Source organism: Bos indicus, chromosome 12 (genome assembly GCF_029378745.1).
Source record: "Bos indicus isolate NIAB-ARS_2022 breed Sahiwal x Tharparkar chromosome 12, NIAB-ARS_B.indTharparkar_mat_pri_1.0, whole genome shotgun sequence".
NCBI lineage: Eukaryota > Metazoa > Chordata > Mammalia > Artiodactyla > Bovidae > Bos > Bos indicus.
Window position 1 is genome coordinate 68,589,039 of NC_091771.1, and position 18,638 is coordinate 68,607,676.

The following is an 18,638-nucleotide window of genomic DNA, read 5'->3' on the forward strand; positions in this document are numbered from 1 at the left end:
AAGACTCTTGAGAGTCCCTTGGACTGCAAGGAGATCCAACCAGTCCATCCTAAAGGAAATCAGTCCTGAATATTCATTGGAAGGACTGATGCTGAAGCTGAAACTCCAATACTTTGGCTTTCTGATGCAAAGAACTGACTCCTTGGAAAAGACTCTGATGCTGGGAAAGATTGAAGGCAGGAGGAAAGGGGGACAACAGAGGATGAGATGATTGGATGGCATCACCGACCCAATGGACATGAGTTTGAGCAAGCTCCGGGAGTTGGTGATGGACAGGGAAGCCTGGCGTGCTGCAGTCCATGGGATTGCAAAGACTTGGACACTACTGAGTGACTGAACTGAACTGAAGGGTATACTAGAATCTGCGTTGAAGGCCCTTCACGATTCATATCTTTACATATTGTGACAGATTTCTACATGGGTCTTCACCTTATTATGGGGTTAGGTGTTGTTTCCATAATGATTAGAAGTCTTTATCTTCTTCAGTTCAGATCACAGATCGTAGACCCAGCAATTTCTGCATTGAAATCATCTTCAAATTCCAAACCTGCTTTATTAACAGAAAGCTACGAACAGAAAACTATATTGACTTACCCACATTCTATTATCATAATTAGCACTTTCAAAAAAAAATCCAAAAAGGGGTAAGGTTTTCTGTTACAATGAAATATCTCCCTTGGGGCACTAATATTCTTCCAGGGCATTTCTTGTTCCTTTGATTTAACTTAAACCAGTGAGCAGGCCTCTTCCCAAGGGCAAATTAAGAAGGTCTGTTAACTCTTTACATGCAGCAGCTTCAAGAAATCTCAGCAAGGCCATTTATATTGTTTTGCCCTAGGCTTTCTACTTTTTAAAAGTCAGCTGTCATTTTCAAAGCGATCCAAAATAGCACACTCAACTGAACCCTGGAGCTTTGGAAATGTTAATGCCCTCCATCAGCCATGACCTTGCTGCTGGGAAGTGATTTAGCACTAGGGAGAAAGGGGCCCACTATCTTTATCACTCCGGTTTACACCATCAGCTTCAGAAACTGTGAGAAAAGAAGAATCAATAGCATGTTAAGACCAGTCTCCAAGAATGCCGAGACAAAGTGCGCCCGCTCTGAAAGTGCTGAGTGGAAGAAGAATTTTTGAATACAACAAAGGGGAAGTCAGCTCTCATGGAACAACTAAATGAATTGTGTCTCAAGTTGGAATTTGTCATTGGGAATGACACCCAGGAGCCCTCTGTGTACTTCAGTGAAATCCCATAAAATGCCTAATGAAAAACTTGTATTTTAGAGTTAAACAACACAGAATCAAATAACAAAACCAGAAGGAACGCATTCTCAACACACCCGTGTGCATTAAGAATTGGATGACATAAATAGTCACGAAGAGCTTACTAAAGAAAGTGTCCAGGGTAGAACCATCTCGTGTGTAGAAAGAAAGGCAAAGTTCAACTTCATCAAAACTTCCTGGAAATGTGACTAGATTTCCTGTAATCCTGGCAAAGGGATTATCTCTGGATAACCAGCAGAGAGTACAAAGCTTCTAAAACTAGCAAAGGATGTATTCCCACAGCACCCCAAGTGAAATCACTGTGGAAAAGAACTAGCAGCTTGGTCCCTGAGATCATTACAATAGAATGTTTGATTTCCCATGGCAAGCCTAATTGTGACATGAACAGCTGTCAACAACAAAATTAGAAGGATCTGTCATTCTAGGGAATTTATCCACGTTTGCTTGTCCTATTTCTTCACTGTGGCTCAAGAGAGTGTTTTCAAAGAATTCTTCCAGTAAAGGTTTTCATTATTCAAAGTTATTTGGCTTTATATGTTGTAAATGAGGGGCTTCCCAGGTGGCTCAATGGTAAAGAATCCGCCTGCCAATTCAGGAGACTCGAGTTCGAGCCCTGGGTCAGGAAGATCCTCTGGAGAAGGAAATGGCAACCCATTCCAGTATTCTTGCCTGGAGAATCCCATGGACAGAGGAACCTGGCAGGCTATAGTCCATGGGGTTGCAAAGAGTCAGACATAACTGAGCACACAGGCTCGCTATACATGAGATACATTTGTATCAGTAACAAGAATCCCAAACAAATGTTTCTTGAATGACAAATTCAAGGACATGAAAATATCTGGGATGTTTCTTTGATCCAGAAATCATTCCATGTTTAATATAGTCAATTCTCACTGTTTGCACAGTTATGTTCTCTAAGTTACCGCAGACCCTGAATTAGCAAATACTGAACCATTGCTCCTACGAGAAATACAGGGTTAAGTTCCTACAAGCTTTTTTTTTTTTTTAATTGGAGTATAGTTGCTTTATAGTGCTTTATAGTGTGTTAATTTCTGTTATATGGCAAAGTAAATCAACTATACATACATGTATATCCCCTCCTTTTTGGATTTCCTTCCCATTTAGGTCACACAGGGCACTGAGTGGAGTTTCTGTTCTACGCAGTAAATTTTCATTAGTTATCTATTTTATACATAGTGCTGTATGTATGTCAATCCCAGAACCCCAATCCATCCCACTCAACCTCTCCTTCAAGCTTTCTGTCACATCTTCACCAAACAGTCAATGCATATAACCTTGTTTCATGTGTCTCTCCTGAGAAACACCTTATTTGATACATATTATTGATTCATTAACATTGAATTCATAGTCAAGTGTACCATAACTCATACCTGAATGAAGTTTATCTAAAACACAGTTTTCTCCATAGGGCATATCATAGCCTTAGGAACTAGACAGAACTTCAATGCTATAGTTGGGGGCTGTTTTAAAAAAGGAAATCACCAAATATTAATAAAGCACACACAAAAATGTGGCATTAAATATATCACCAACGAGATGATTTAAGAGTTTACATTTACAGTTTAAGAGCTGAAACAAGAAGGCAGAGCTTTGCCTTGTTAGACTGCTTCAGCTGGAAAGATGAACTTGGCCTCTCTGCCGATGTCCGCAGACATGTTTGAATTTTTATTTGGGGGGGTTACAAATTAATTTTAATGAGTAAAGTCTTCCCTCACTATCTTCAGGAGATTAGTTCCAGGAGCCCCTGTAGATCTCAAAATCTAATTCGATCTGAGGTTGGTTGAATTTGCAGATTGGAAACCCATGGATGTGGAGAAGTGAAGTGAAAATTGCTCAGTTGTGTCTGACTCTTTGCAACCCCATGGACTAAACAGTCCATGGAATTCTCCAGGCCAGATTACTGGAGTGAGTAGCCTTTCCCTTCTCCAGGGGATTTTTCCCAACCCAGGGATCAAACCGAGGTCTCCCACATTGCAGGCAGATTTTTTTCCCAACTGAGCCACAGGGAAGCCCATAGATATGGAGAGGATCAGTTTAAAGTGAAAGTGACTTTCTGTTACCAAGGTTATTCTTCAGAAGACTTGATGGGATTCTGAAAAAGTTGGTTGTAAAAGTCATCTCAGCCTTATATCTGCTCCTGATCTTAATTAGTCAACTGTTTACAACTCAGTCAACTGTTTACAACCCCGTAGACTGTAGCCTGCCAGGCTCCTCTATCCATGGGATTTCCTAGGCAAGAATACTGGAATAGGTTGCCATTCCCTTCTTCAAGGGATATTCCTAACCCAGGGATCAAAACCAGGAGAGGGTCAACTGTCAGCAAATTCACAAAAACAGAATCCATAAGTGATGAGGATTGACTATATATGTTGAAAATGAGAGTCAGGTTATAAGTCAGTCACTCTAATGGGGTAATTCTGTTTTACTGGTGTTTGTATTTGTTTAGGTTTCAGAGTCAGAGTGTTTTTGGAGATAAGAGTTCCATACAAAATGTGGAAGCCAGTGCACTGAATGCTCTAGGAAGAAACTCCTTGTGTAACTTCCTAATCTTTCAATGGTTCTTCCAGGTGTTTCAGGGATGTGGCCAACCCAAACCTGCTCCAGCTCTCAGATCTGCTCGCTCAGCTCCTGAAAATTTTAATACACGATTCAGGCCTTACAATCCTGAGGAAAGACCAACCACTGCTGCGGGCACGAGCTTGGACCGGCTGGTGAGTACCCCGGATTGATGGTCATCACGGCCACTTTCTGTTACCAAGGTTATTCTTCAGAAGACTTGATGGGATTCTGAAAAAGTTGGTTGTAAAAGTCATCTCAGCCTTATATCTGCTCCTGATCTTAATTAGAATATTGAAAAGTAATGAGATCTTCCTTTTAGGTCAAGAATTAGGTTATTTAAGAAGTCTTACCACTATTAATCCACTCATCCAATGACCAAATTTTCAACTCCATATTTCTTCTGAAATATTAATTTGAAGACTAAGTTACAATGTCTTCCAGAGATATAATTACAATAGCACATTTCTTATTCATCTACTTTAGTTATTTATTCAATTATGATACAGTGTAACTTTATTATGAATGTTCCTTTTATGTAAAGTTTTCTGCTTGAAAATACCTTGCCAAAAGGCTCCAAATCAATATTACTACTTTTTTTTCTTTTTTGTGTGTCTTTTAAAAGTTGAAATCCTTAGAAATAGTCACTCTTTGATCCATTTAAATGTGTGTCAGGGGACCAAATATCTATCACTGAAGCAATTTACTTGGAGATTACAACCATAAATATAGTAAACATGATTTTTAATGTGTTTCAGATATCAAATTTTGCTACAAAAATGAAAAGCTCATAATTTCCCAGAAATACTGCCCGACTGTTTTCAATACAATTTATAGCAGTATAAACAATTTATATACCTGTAATTGTTAGTGCTGTTAATGTTGCTTTGCCAATTATCTTGATGTAAAATTAACAGATAAAAGCCTTAAGGTCATAAACACTTGAACCACATCTGATTATGTCATATAAACTCAGATCTCAAGGGTTTCTGGTTATGAAAATACTTTTATTAGTCACTGTTATAAATTATCATTTTGGTTAATATCCATCTACAGTGTAGAAGCTGTAAGATTAAATTGGTAGCATTTGACCTCATAATAAGTAATCTCAACATTTCTCTCTATAAACATCAAAAGTACTTACAACACAAAGGCCTATCCAGGAAGCGCCAATGTGAAGGGGTAAGTGGAGTCATTAACCACTAAATTATGTCATAAATTTATTACTGTTTATTAGCAAGTAAAACTCCCTCTTCAGTGTAGGTTTTGCAAAAGGGATAATCTGGGTAATTGCTTCACCTTTGTACTTAACCTTAGTTATATCCATTGTCCATTCACAATTTGAGGAAAAGTTTAAAATTAGTCACATTTTTTTCTTTTCAACAAAACGATGGTTTCATTAGATTCCATTGTTTGCATTCTCATTTTATAAATTCATTTATATGCCAAGATCCTTTTAACCAAAGCACAGTTTATGAGTATGGGCTTGACTTCCCCCTGTCTCTCTTTCCTTCTTTTTTTTCTTTCCTATTTCAGTTGGCTCTGCATAATTATTGAAACAATTCAGGCTTTTCAGAATTTTTATAAACTCTACCTTCAGAACTAGGCACAATGCAAGATTAGTAAGTTTTGGAGATCAGCGGTACAACCATCGTGCTAGAGATAACAGTACTGTATTGGTTAAGAGGCTAGATCTCAGGTTAAATGTTCTTACCACAGGAAAATAAAATTGGAAAACAATGGAGTGCATTATCCACTTAGTTAAAACTGCATTGATTTTGAACAATATAATGACATCTATGACTACTAATTAATTTTTTTGCCTTTGAAACAGAAGCACAGTCTTCTCTCCTCACAGGAAAGATACACACACACACACACACACACACACACACACACACACATTCAAACAGAGTAAGTAGAGCGAGAAAAATACTTTTCCCAAGGCAACAGTATTTATACAATTCCGTACAGCTTGAATAAAACATCAACACTTTGAGAATTTCATACAATGTCTAAAATCTAGTAGATATGAAAATTGGAATTTGAACCTTTTCTTTTAAAAAGGAACTTCACTGGTCATCCCCAAAATGCCCCAAATATAAGAGTCTTGAGAAGTCCTGGAAAATAGCAAACTGATTTAGGATCTTCTATTTTATGCACCCCTAAAGTATATTTAATCATTTTTTAAAAGAGTTAGTAATGGTTAATCATATCATGAGGAAAAAACAGAGACTAAACTCAAGAGATACTCCCCTGGAGAAGGGAACGGCTACCCACTCCAGTATTCTGGCCTGAAGAATTCCATGGACAGAGCAGTTCATGAGGTCGCAAAGAGTCGGACACGACTGAGCGACTGACACTTTCACTTTTAAACTCAAAGTACATAAGGACCAGAGTCAGTGTATATGAATTCAAATCAATAAGCCAATTTTATTCTAAAATACTCTCCAGCGGCATGTAGTACTTACTTCATCAGAGGTGTAGCTCCAGGCTCTATAAGGGAGAATGACAGTTTTATTAATTTCTTATTCAATTAAATTCTGATTCCTTCCCAGATTGTAAGAATCAGCAATTTGTAATTCACAGCCAGTCATAAACCAACCTGGAGCTACTTTTCCACCCCTAAGGCCAAGGGACTGCTTCCATGTCAACAGGAGCTAGACAAGGTTATTCTTGGGAAACACAAGCTAGCTCCAAAGCTAACATCAGAATCTCCATTTGCAGCCATTGTTTCCTCCAAAGCTTGCTTTCTTTTGTGGGTTCAACAGAGCTCTGAATAGCAGAAAGGTTGGAGCAGTTCCCTTGGCCAGACAGTGCTGGGCATCAGTCAGATAAAATCATCTTCAAGATGCATGTGTAGGTGAAGGGTCCTGCTGGGTCTGACATATATTACTGCCTATTTGGAATGTTTATGAACAAATCTCATGTTACCTACTCCTGTTTTAATTTTCTCCTGCAACGATGTTTCCTGGATATTTATAAGAAGCATGTGTCCCCAAAAAGAAGGGTAATTGGAAAAGACTTCCTTTAATTTCTCTCTGTGTTTCAGCCCAGCACATGCTTCAAAAGGACAACATCTCAAAGACCATCCCAATCACCCCGCCCCTTTTGCCAAAGTGAAAATGACTTAACTGTAAAACTGTTGGAGAATCGCTTCTTACTACAATTTAAAATTAGTACCTGGGGCATTAACTTTGGGTTCCATTGGTAAATGTTCATATACCAGCTATTATAAAGCTATTTTTTATGTGAAGTGGTAGTTATGGGGATTGTTTTTAGAAGTAAATCTCCTAATCCCCAACTGGGTAAACTGCTGCTAAACCTTATATAAAATAATTGAAAACAAAACTCTCTCTTTAAAATAGATCAGTAGCATCATTTAGTCTCTTCTTACCTTTATAAAGCAGTCAATTCTTTTATATCATTAGAAAACCCTCCATATGTTCCTCCAAATTTATACTGGCAAAAAAAAAAAAAAATTGTTTAGGTATAGCTTTCAGACATGCTATTGTAAAGTAATTTTTATCATCCCATAATGAATGAATATCCTTATATAAATTCCACTGCTGATGGAAAGCTGACTCATCAGAAAATACTACAGTCCTTCCTGCTATGGTTTGTTGAAGATAAAAATACCATCAACTAATCTGATCAACAAACTGGTCCCGTTATCATGTGTCTCTTCCCTATCACCCACACTCACTCTAGTAGTCCTTCTGTCCCAGCCCACTGTTACAGATTTTCAATTAAACAGACCAGGGGTGTTTATTTGAAATCAGGAAGAGACTGATTCTCTTTCTCTTTTTTCTTAAATTTACATCCTGTGAATTCTCTTAATTATTTAACATAAAATAATTATTTCTTTAAAGAAAATTTCACTCAACCGTCACTGAAAGTACAGAGTGTAAAAATAAATCAGCTCAATTTTTAAGATCTGCCCATAGCGTGGTGTTTCAGGTCATCCTCTGTTAAGGATGGTTAGTTGTACAGCTCAGAATATTATTGCACAACATGCTATACAACCCCTGGACACGCTTGGGCAGAAAATGTCAGTTATTTTACTCCAGCTGATTTGTTAGAGCAAAAGCAATAATACAGTAAAGTGTGTGTCTTAGAGGAATACCTTTTATTAAAGTAGATTAAAAAAAAAAAAAAACTGGACTTGGAAGTTAATTCAATCAAGTTGGCAATGAGTTAGACCAATGGGTCTCCAGTAAGTATTCAACATCATGCCATGTGTGCAGGTTCTCAAATATTCTGCTTATCATTCTGAGGGAATTGGGAGCGGTGGTGGGTGGAATGCCAGTGTGCAAAGCTAAACGTTATACCTGTGCTGTACTATTATGTATAGAATAATCTCTCTTTCTTTTTCCTTTGAATTTGTTTTCCTCTTGCTTCCCAGAGGATTGTGTGGAGGACAATGCAACATAGTGTAAGCTTTGGTCTTCTTATTCTTCTCATCCCCATTTGTCTCTGTACGGTCGTTCCAGGGAGCTTCTGATAAATCCCACCTCCACTTCCTCTTTCCAAATTGTCCAGAGAGTGAACATTGAACACTGTATGTGACCAGTGGGTTTAGGAATGTCCTCTCAGCTTGGTATTTATGGTTTAACGACATTTTTGGTATTCTTTCTCAATGGCAAGGTTTTCAGTCTCAGCTTTGTGGAAGACTAGCTCATTTGGTGGCTGATTTAAATTCTGTCCCTACATTCAGAGTATGTGTAGCCTGCCTGAAAAACTCTCTCTTCCCTGATAGAATATATTGGCTTTTTTCTTCTTGTGCTGAGCAAATAATTACCTCCCTAATAATAACAACAAACCAATATCAACTCTCATGCATAAGGAGCTAATTTTTCCATTAGCTGGGAACATAGAGAATTTAGAGGGGTAAGGAATATTTGTGATACAGCTTGTTTATTTTTTTCTCCTACTCAAATTTACTGATGTGTTTTAGTGCATTTAGGGAGAGACCAATGGGTATTTATTGTGACAGAGCAATTTGTATTGGAGATGCGGACAGGCACAGGTTATCCTACCTGACTTTCCGTATTAATCATAATAATCAAACAGTTATATGATCCAGTGGTTTTCATAATACCACTCCATGCTGGTCCTACCATTTCAGAAAGACCTGAGCCCTCATTAGCATTATGGATCTGTACGAGAAGATGCCTCTCCCCTGATGAACTCATTTATTCATGCAATACACCTGTGTGATGATGCTACACACCTGCCTGACCCTCAATTCAGGCAGTGGCAACACTATGTCTACATTTCCTCCTTTCAAATTCATGTGCTTAAAAGAAAATGTCCTCTGAGTAGTATCCCTATTCATCATTCCAGGTCTTGGAGCCCAGGGCAGTTTGGATAAGGGAAAAAAGGTTAGAGGTAAATCTGAAAGTTTAAAGGTAAATCTGAAGGAAGGTACTCCTTCCAGGAGTACTCTGGAAGGGAAGATTTTGAGGAAGGAACAGGAAAGACAGATAGCGTAAGGTCTCCTGGTGCTAAATGGAAAGTGGGAGAAGAAGCATCAGTGGTGGAATAAGTCAGGGTTCTATCACTTTGGTCCACTTGATAAAACTCAGCTGGCTCCAGTTGACAGAGCGTGCCAACCAAGCCTCAGCAGCATTCTCTTGGTATCTCCAGATTGTCTGGCAGTTGACCTAGTCCAACCTCCTTATCTGATGGTTCTCATGACCCTCATGGTTTCCCCCAAGAAGAATAATGTCCTTAAACATATTGGAAAGAAGGTAAATCATAATATCATCTCCACCCACTCCCCAGCTGTGCTGGACTTCTCTGCTTGTCTCCTATAATCCTCTTTAGCTAGGCTCCCCAAAATCAGATGTCTATTATTGGATATGTTTCTTCCAAAAACACAATGCAGTTCCTGAAATGTATGAGACTGCCACGGGTGTTAATATTAATAGGGATAAATTTAAGTACTTAGCAAATATCACCAAGTCCTGGGAACCCAAACACTTTTCTTATGGTTTGGAAGCAAAATGCACAAAGCAATTCACATTCTGGCTGCTGTTTCCTGCCTGATGGTTAATCCCAGTTTTGGAATAAAATGCTGGTCATAAAAATGTTCTTCCATGCCTCTTTGGGACCATTTTGGTGTGATTTAGGAAGTCTTGGTTGTAAGGATGAGGGAAACTGTCTGTTGTTCATTTTAAATTGCCATGGCATTTCATTGTCACCTCAAAGGATTCTGCATCCGGCTAATCCACTCTTTTGCATTTCAAAAGGATGTCAGGCTGTGTTTAAGAAACTGCTTTATTATCTAGAGCCTCAGCCGCTGTCTTTAGGTGAAACTGATATTTTCCATCTTCCACCTCGGCAACGAGACACAGACACATGCGGAGACACACACACACCCCCTCAGTCTTTGCTTGGCCCAAACAGGAGAAGCTAAAACCTCAGTAACAACAGTAAACCAGATTCTGCACTTTAATTAGTTTTCTAAAGATAAATGGGTCAAGGCCAGATTGGCTTTCAGTCTTTGCTGCAGCTGAATAAATTATGCCCCATTCACCCCAGCAAACAAACAGCTACTGCTCAACTCCGTTCAGACTGTGAACTGCTCAGTCCTGCCTGAACTTGCTGGATCTGTTGGCTGCAAACCCCCCACTGAGACACCCTAGTTTCCTTTTCAATGAACCCTTGGCAGTCATAGCAGCAAAATACAGCGAGCTTTCAAAGCAGGGAGAAAATACAAAACATTAAAGCCAAGCCACCCAACTTATTCGGTCTTCATTTCTGCCCTTCTCTGGGCAACACTAGCAGCATGTCATGGTCGGGGAGGCCTCCCAATACAGTCTTTGTTCCATCTAGAGGCTTGTGGTTGATGAAGCCCAAGTGGAGAATGTCATCAGATGCACACGTAAAATGATGGCTTATCTCAGGGATATTCAGCATCTTCCATGGGCTTGGAGGAAGCACACATCTGATTCAATGATATGCACTGTTGGAAACCTGGATGGAATGCCTGCCCCTTCTGTGGAATTTTCAGCCCACACCCAATGGACAGTGGACTGTTTTTACATCCTTGGGAACCTCTTCTTTCAGGAATGTGGAAGAACAGAGAAAATAGGAGAATCAGAGACCTTTCTTTCAGCTCAGGCAAGGCTGTGTTTAATTGCATCAGGCTGTATGCCGTGGGGAGAAACGTGCACTCCGCTGGCTACGTTAGTCCCTGAGAGATATCAAAGCCCATTCTGCTCCACTGCTTCAAGACACATACAGAGGTTCATGAGGATTCCAGCAATGAAGACAGGCCACACGTTTTAAAGGGGGAAAACTTTTGTACAGCTTGCTTTAGGTACAAATGGTCTGAAATCATTTGGAGGGTAATTTTACCAACAAAAACACTTTCAGCTCTGTTTTTAAACCCTCCTTTGTCCTCAGAAACATTTAAGCAAGAGCTTTGCTGACCTCTATGTCATAAAAATGAAATGTTACACTTTCAGACCCCAAATATGGCTATACAGATTTTATGTCTATTTTATGGTATGTTGATATGCTTATTTTTCCCTTCAGACATGAAGTTTTCTTTCAGAATGCCTGACTTCAGCTAAACCCAAAATGATGCATTCTATGGATATCAATCAATCAATCATGTATTTACTGAGTTCTCCTCTGTGGGGTAGCACTTAGTAAAACTAACTAGCATATACAGTCTCCATCATCACATGTTGTTAGTGCTAGCATCATCAAAAAGGCAGGAGTGACTATTTACAAAATAACATTGTTTATCAAACCAGTTAGACACACCAGGTTTCCTCCAGGGAAATGTATCTAATTCAGAGCGTCATAAAACCTTAGCCTAGAGGAAGTAGGAATTTGATTTTGTAATCTGAGATAGACTACACCAATAAAGAATATGTGGAAGTCATGTTAACAAATAGGGCTTCCCAGGTGGCTCAGTGGTAAAGAATCCAGCTGCCAAGGAGGAGACATGGATTTGATTCCTGGGTCAGGAAGATCCCATGGAGAAGGAAATGGCAACCCACTCCAGCATTCTTGCCTGGAAAATTCCATGGACAGGGGAACCTGGCAGGCTATAGTCCATGGGGTTGCAAAGGGTTGGACACAGCTTGGCAACTAAACAACAAGAGTGTGAACAAATGAATCATCATTGACCATATATGCACATTGAAAATATTAAACAAATGTAACATGTTTGATCTAGGCCATATCTGATAGCTTGTCTTCCTTTCTGAAGCCAGAAGTCTTCGCCCTGTATTTTAAACAAATTAAACAAAAATGTCAGTTCTGAACTGATGGGATGAAAAAGTTCATATCTGCACACTCATTTCCATTACTTGTGCTTTATTCATTTGTGTAATAGGAGAAGGCAATGGCAACCCACTCCAGTACTCTTGCCTGGAAAATCCCATGGATTAAGGACCCAGGTAGGCTGCAGTCCATGGGGTCGCTGAGTGTCGGACACGACTCAGTGACTTCACTTTCACTTTTCACTTTCATGCATTGGAGAAGGAAATGGCAACCCACTCCAGTGTTCTTGCCTGGAGAATCCCAGGGACGGGGGAGCCTGGTGGGCTGCCGTCTATGGGGTCGCACAGAGTCGGACACGACTGAAGCGACTTAGCAGCAGCAGCAGCATCTATGTCATAGGTGTTTTCAGTGACTTGATGATGAAAACCTGAACAGAGAAGTCATGCTAAACTGCCCAAACCATACCATGTAAAATATGTGTTCATGAGCGAGATCAGTGGACATAGCTCTTTCATTAAATTATTGAGCAGCTTATGGAAAGGCTACAGTCATTTTTCTCATAGCTGTCTGAGATATTTGTACCATGACTCCCAGATGTGATGTTCAGGCTTATGAGAGATAGAGCTGAAGAAATGGGATTTTTTCCATAAATACCAGTTTTGATGTATTTGCTGTATAATCAATCAGCTTTTAACTGACTCTGGGGCCTATGGAATACATTTTAAAGCACTGGGAATTTGGCTATTCCCATAACATACTTGGACACTCTTTACTGCCAGCAGTAAACCTCAGGCATAAACATTGTAGAGAAAACCAGATGAAAAGAAACCTGTTTGAGTGAAAATTAACTTCTCTTCGTAAATGCTAAAGGTAGAAACATATCTGCAATACACAATAATTTTATTACTTAAGTTCATTCATGGTCATTATCGTCAAAGGCTCTGACTTCATGGGTATTTTCTTGCATCTAAAAGACTGACGAAGCTATTAGGAAAAAAAAAAGACAGGCTGACAATAAATGAATGAACCAGCAGCTGTAGCAGCACCACTTATATTGCTGGCTAGCAAATAATTTTTTGGAAGTTGGGTTTGTGTAATATCTTTAGAAGCTTTTCCAATACTGTATTGATCTGGATGGGCCAAGCCAGGTCCTGAAGCAACGACAAACAACCCCCAGAATGACTCACAAAAACACGTTTATTTCTTGTTGGTACCAAATGCCCACAGTTGACTTGACTGCAGGTCAGCCACACATGGTCGGCACTCTCACTCCAGGACGCAGGGTGACAAAGCAACCATTATCTGGAGCTTCGCCTGTTACCCTCCTAGAGTAAGAAATGGCAGCCCACTTCAGTATCCTTGCCTGGAAAATCCGGTGAACAGAGGAACCTGGTGGGCTACAGTTCATGGGGTCGCAAAGAGTTGGACGTGCCTGAGCAACTGAGCACATCGCCTTTTGCAGAGGCAGAGAAAGAGAGAGTATGGAAAGGGGGCTGTGCATGGAAGGGCCACAGCACAGTGTTTCCATCTGGTCACATGACCAAAGCAGGTCACGTGACCAAGCCTGCTATCCAGAAGGCGGGAACATTTGTCCCTCTGTGTCGCACACAGACTGAAAATGGACACATTTGTAAACAGAAACATTGTCAACCTCAAACACAGATGACCCAGGCAAGATTGTTTTTAAATGAAGTTTTTGTTTTGAATTTAAACTAGAGCTAAAATGGCCCGGTTGACCACTCTTTTCAACACCTTCCAGCCTTTCTAAGTCTCCTTGAGGCAGCTGCACAGAACCCAGGTTCTCCAAGGATCATGATTTAAAACTGTTAAAGGATCTAGTATCTCTTCTGCTTCTATCATTTTTTTTTAATTTATTTTATTTTTTTGGCAACACCACAAGGTATATGGGATCTTAGTTCCACAACCAGGGATCAAACCGGTACACTCTGCATTGAGAGCATGGAGTCTTAACCACTGGACCTCCAGGGAAATCCCAAGGCAAGATTTTTAAATTGATAAGAATCGATTCATTACTCTTTTCAACTCTGAGACAGATCTTACATGAAAAAAAGAGAAAAACTCTTCACTCATTCAACAGCTGTTTATTGTACTGTAATACGAGCCAAGTATAAGTGACTAGAACATAATCAAAGAGCTCACAGCACTTTGGGGGATGGCAGACAGACTTAGCTTTAACCTACATCAGACTATGTACTGGTCAGGAGTGCATAAGTTTTAGAAATGGAGGAGAATTCTAAGTCCTTGTTACAAAGGGAGTGTCTACCTTGCCCTGGAAAGCTAGCTTCCCTTTCTAAGTCTGATTGATTTTTAGCATTGGATGGCTGTTTCTCCTACCTGAACTTCAAATTCAACCATCATTCAACCAGACTGAGTTGAATGGGAGTCCCACCCCAGTATCCAACCAAGTCAGTGTCTCAAAGGAGGATGAAGAAGCTGTTGCCGATGAGTAGGAGAAAAGAAGCAATAGGAAAACAGAATGAGCAAAGATTTTTTTATTGCCGGCATTTAAACGTCTTTCAGATCCAGACTGTATATTTTTTAAATGAGCCTTGGATACTGGATACTGTGAGTGCTGCTCTTGTCTGACTTGATGTCATGTTTGCTTAGGCGAAGCAATTTTTCTGCTCTTCTCCTTTCTGGGTCAACCTAGTTGGAGCAAATCAAATTGTTCTCCCTTTTTCTCCCTTTCATACATCATCATTTAAGATCACCAAGAATTCGAGTTCCAGAACCTGCCCTTGTCTCCTTGTACAATAGCTGTTTATTTCTGAACAGCATTCATGAAGGAGAACACTTTTCGCAGGATAATCAGGCAAATTGCTCAGGCTGACAGCGATGGTAAACTTGAAATGAAAATCTCAGGAATGTGTGTGTCGTTAGCTTCCGAGTGGAATTATTTGCAAAATCGTAAAGCTCTGATTTAGCTGGAAGAAAAATTACAATATAAATTCATAAATTATTTATGGGTAATGAAGCAGGAAAACAATGACTTTGTAAGTTTTATTCTAAGGGATTTGAACCTAAGATAACTCCCCAAAGCAGGCTGAATTCATTGCAATGAAGACCACTCATCTGGGCACTTGAAAAAGCTGAGCTTTTCCTTTGCTTGGTCTTTGCGCCTCCTTGAGTGCTAGAGAAAAGGGATAAATACAAAGCAGCTAGACCAGCTCTGGGAAGAAAACAGAAAGGTAGTGAGCTGCCTTAATTGATCTCCTCACATAAAATCCAAAAGCCCAGGGGCTATCTTTAGGGTGAGACACGTCCTCGTGAAAATGTCTCCAGTTACTCAGAAAAATCAAATCTTCTTTATACAGCAGTCTTCAAGGAACAAGAAATATTTCATTAGGATTTTAATAGTGAGGGCTCAAGTGAAAGAAACTCCATCTTGTCTTGTCAACCTTTATCCTCTCTTGAAAAATAAATAAAGTACGATATCTTTACAGTAGTTTCATTTAAAGAACTCTTTCTCTCTGACTTTGGAGAGTTAGAAATTAAATGAGTCCTTAGGAAGATTTTTTAATTTACTTTTTTTTGGAATATAGTTTATTTAGAATGTTGTGTTAGTTTCTACTGTACAGCAAAGTGGATCAGCTATACATACACGTATATAACTACTCTTTTAGATTCTTTTCCCATGTCGGTCACTACAGAGCATTGAGTCTAGTTCCCTGTACTATACTGTAGTTCCTTATTAGTTATCTATTTTATATATTGTAATGCGTATTCCCAGGTGGCTCAGGGGTGAAGAGTCCACCTGCAAATGTAGGAGACGCAGGTTCGACCACTGATCCAGGAAGGTCCTCTGGAAGAGAAAGTGCCAACCCACTCCAGTATTCTTGCCTGGAAAGTTCCATGGACAGAAGCGCCTGGCAGGCTATAGTCCATGGGGTTGCAAAGGAGTCAGACACGACTTAGGGCCTGAAAAACAACAACGTGTATACATCAATCCCAATCTCCAAATTTATCCCTCCCCCACTTTTTTGTGATATGCTTTGAAGACATTAATTTGCATAACTCTGATATGACAAGGACAGAATGTATGTGTGTGTTTGTTTTGTTAATTACAATATACTCCTTGTGTAAGTGAAAAACCCAGAGATTTGCTATAGTTAATTTATCAAATTGTAGCTGAAGCATGATACTTTTATATAAACTTCTATGGTTCATGACTAGTTTTTTAAATATTTATTTATTTTTAATTGAAGGATAATTGCTTTACAATATTGTGTTGGCTTCTGCCATACATCAACATGAATCAGCCATAGGTATACATATGTCCCCTCCCTCTTGAACTTCCCTCCTACCTCCCACCCCTTCCCACCCCTCTGGATTGTTACAGAGCCCTGGTTTGGGTTCCCTGAGTCATACAGCAAATTCCCGTTGGGTATCTATTTTACATATGGTAGTGTATATGTTTCCATGCTACTCTCTCCATCCGTCCCACCCTCTCCTTCCCACCACCTGTGTCCATAAGTCTGTCCTCTCTGTCTGCATCTCCATTACTGCCCTGCAAGTATGTTCATCAGTACCATCTTTCTAGATTCCATAGGTATGTGTTAGAAAGAAAGTGAAGTCACTCAGTTGTGTCCGACTCTTGGCAACCCCATGGACTGTAGCCTACCAGGCTCCTCTGTCCATGGGATTTTCCAGGCAATAGTACTGGAGTAGGGTGCCATTGCCTTCTCCAGGAGGTATGTGTTAATGTATGATATTTGCTTTTCTCTTTCTGACTTATTTCACTCTGTATAATAGGCTGTAGATTCATCCACTTCATTAGAACGGACTCAAATGCGTTCCTTTTTAGGGCTGAGTAATATTCCATTGTATATATGTACCACAACTTCTTTACTCATTCATCTGCCAATGGACATCTAGGTTGCTTCCATGTTCTAACTATTGTAAATAGCGCTGCAGTGAACACTTGGGTACATGTGTCTTTTTCAGTTTTGGTTTCCTCAGAGTATATGCCTAGGAGTGGGACTGCTGGGTCATATGGTAGTTTTATTCCTAGTATTTTAAGGTGATTCATCACCACTTAATAAAATTCAGCGACACCCAGTGGTGAGCCAGATGTGACCACCAATTCCCAGTGTTCCCTCATTCCCTCTCATCGTGTCCTTTCCTAAACTTAGCCTACCACAGGAAAGTGTCATAGCTCCCTGCCTCCTGGAGGAGTAGCAGGGAAAAGATGGGATAAGATGACCCTTGTCAGAATAGCCTTCAAATCTTATATATTTTGACTGATTTTTTTTTTGGGGGGGGGGTAGTTTTGTTCCACCACTTGCGAGGAGAGCTACTTCACTGTGCAGGAGGATTGATCTGTTTCTCCATGTTGTTCTATTTTTATCTTATATTTTGAGTCTATGCTTATAGTTACAGTTTTATCTTCTATGTACCTTGACCTTGTCATCATTATATAGGAATCCCTTGTCTCTAGTAGTATTAGTTGTAGTTGTTTGCCTTAATATCTATTTCTTCAATATAGTTACACCAGACTTTTGCTAATATTTGACTGACATATCTCATTTCACATCTTCACTGTCAACCTTTCTGAAACTTTGTGTTTTAGTTATACTTCTTGTAAACATCACATGGCTGGATTTATATTTAAATCAAGACCCACAATATTTGTACTTTAATTGGTACATTTAGTTCATTTAAATGTACTAGAAAATCTAAGATAGTTGAGTTTATTTTTTCCATCTCATTTTGTGGTTTCTATTTGTCTCTTCCACTCCAGTCTTATTTGTGCTTCTTTCTTATAGATTGATTGAGAATATTTTTCTCATTCCACTTTTTTCTTCTGATGTTTAAAATCTAAATACTTTATTTATTTTAGTCTTTTAATAGTTGCTCTTAAAATTTTAGCATGTGTCTAGATGTAACAAAATCTGAATTTAATTAATCATTGAATATCTTTACCCTTCTCTGGAACAACACAAGGACCTCAAAACATCTCAGTTTTGATCATTTCCTCTCAAATTATATGCTGTTATTATTGGATTATTTAGTTCTATCTTGTAATGTTTCTAATCTTACAAGGTTTTAGATGATGGAATTTTGTATAGAACCACTCCCTACAGCTTTCTTTGGTTATCACTCCTTCTTGCATCAAACTGTCCATCAGGAATCACTTTCCTAGGTCAGGAATACATACTTTAGGATTTACTTTACTGAGGGTTTCATTTGAAAACATCTTTGTCTGCCCTCATTCCTGAGAGACATTTATGTTCCATACGTCATCCTTGATGGGAGCCTCCGTTTCTCTGAGTACACTGTTGCTTGTATTTCACTGTTTCCTGGTTTCCATCACTGCTGTTGAGAAGCTAGTCTCAGTCCTTCTCCTGTAAGTAGTCTGGAGAAGGCAATGGCACCCCACTCCAGTACTCTTGCCTGGAAACTCCCATGGATGAAGGAGCCTTGTAGGTTGCAGTCCATGGGGTCGTGAAGAGTCAGACATGACTGAGTGCCTTCACTTTCAGTTTTCACTTTCATGCATTGGAGAAGGAAATGGCA

General features: G+C 39.4%; 1 protein-coding gene across 2 annotated transcripts in view; it reads left to right on the plus strand.

The window, feature by feature from the left end:
* GPC6 (glypican 6) overlaps positions 1-18,638 on the plus strand; it is a 1,232,201-nt gene that overhangs the window by 1,130,411 nt on the left and 83,152 nt on the right. Inside the window, exons 6-7 of one of the 2 annotated variants that reach the window (XM_070800380.1) lie at positions 3,869-4,012; positions 8,263-8,292. In XM_070800380.1, the coding sequence (XP_070656481.1) occupies positions 3,869-4,012; positions 8,263-8,292 (174 nt within the window). The remainder of the gene's footprint in view (positions 1-3,868; positions 4,013-8,262; positions 8,293-18,638) is intronic. The other variant, XM_019971626.2, reaches the window with a different exon arrangement.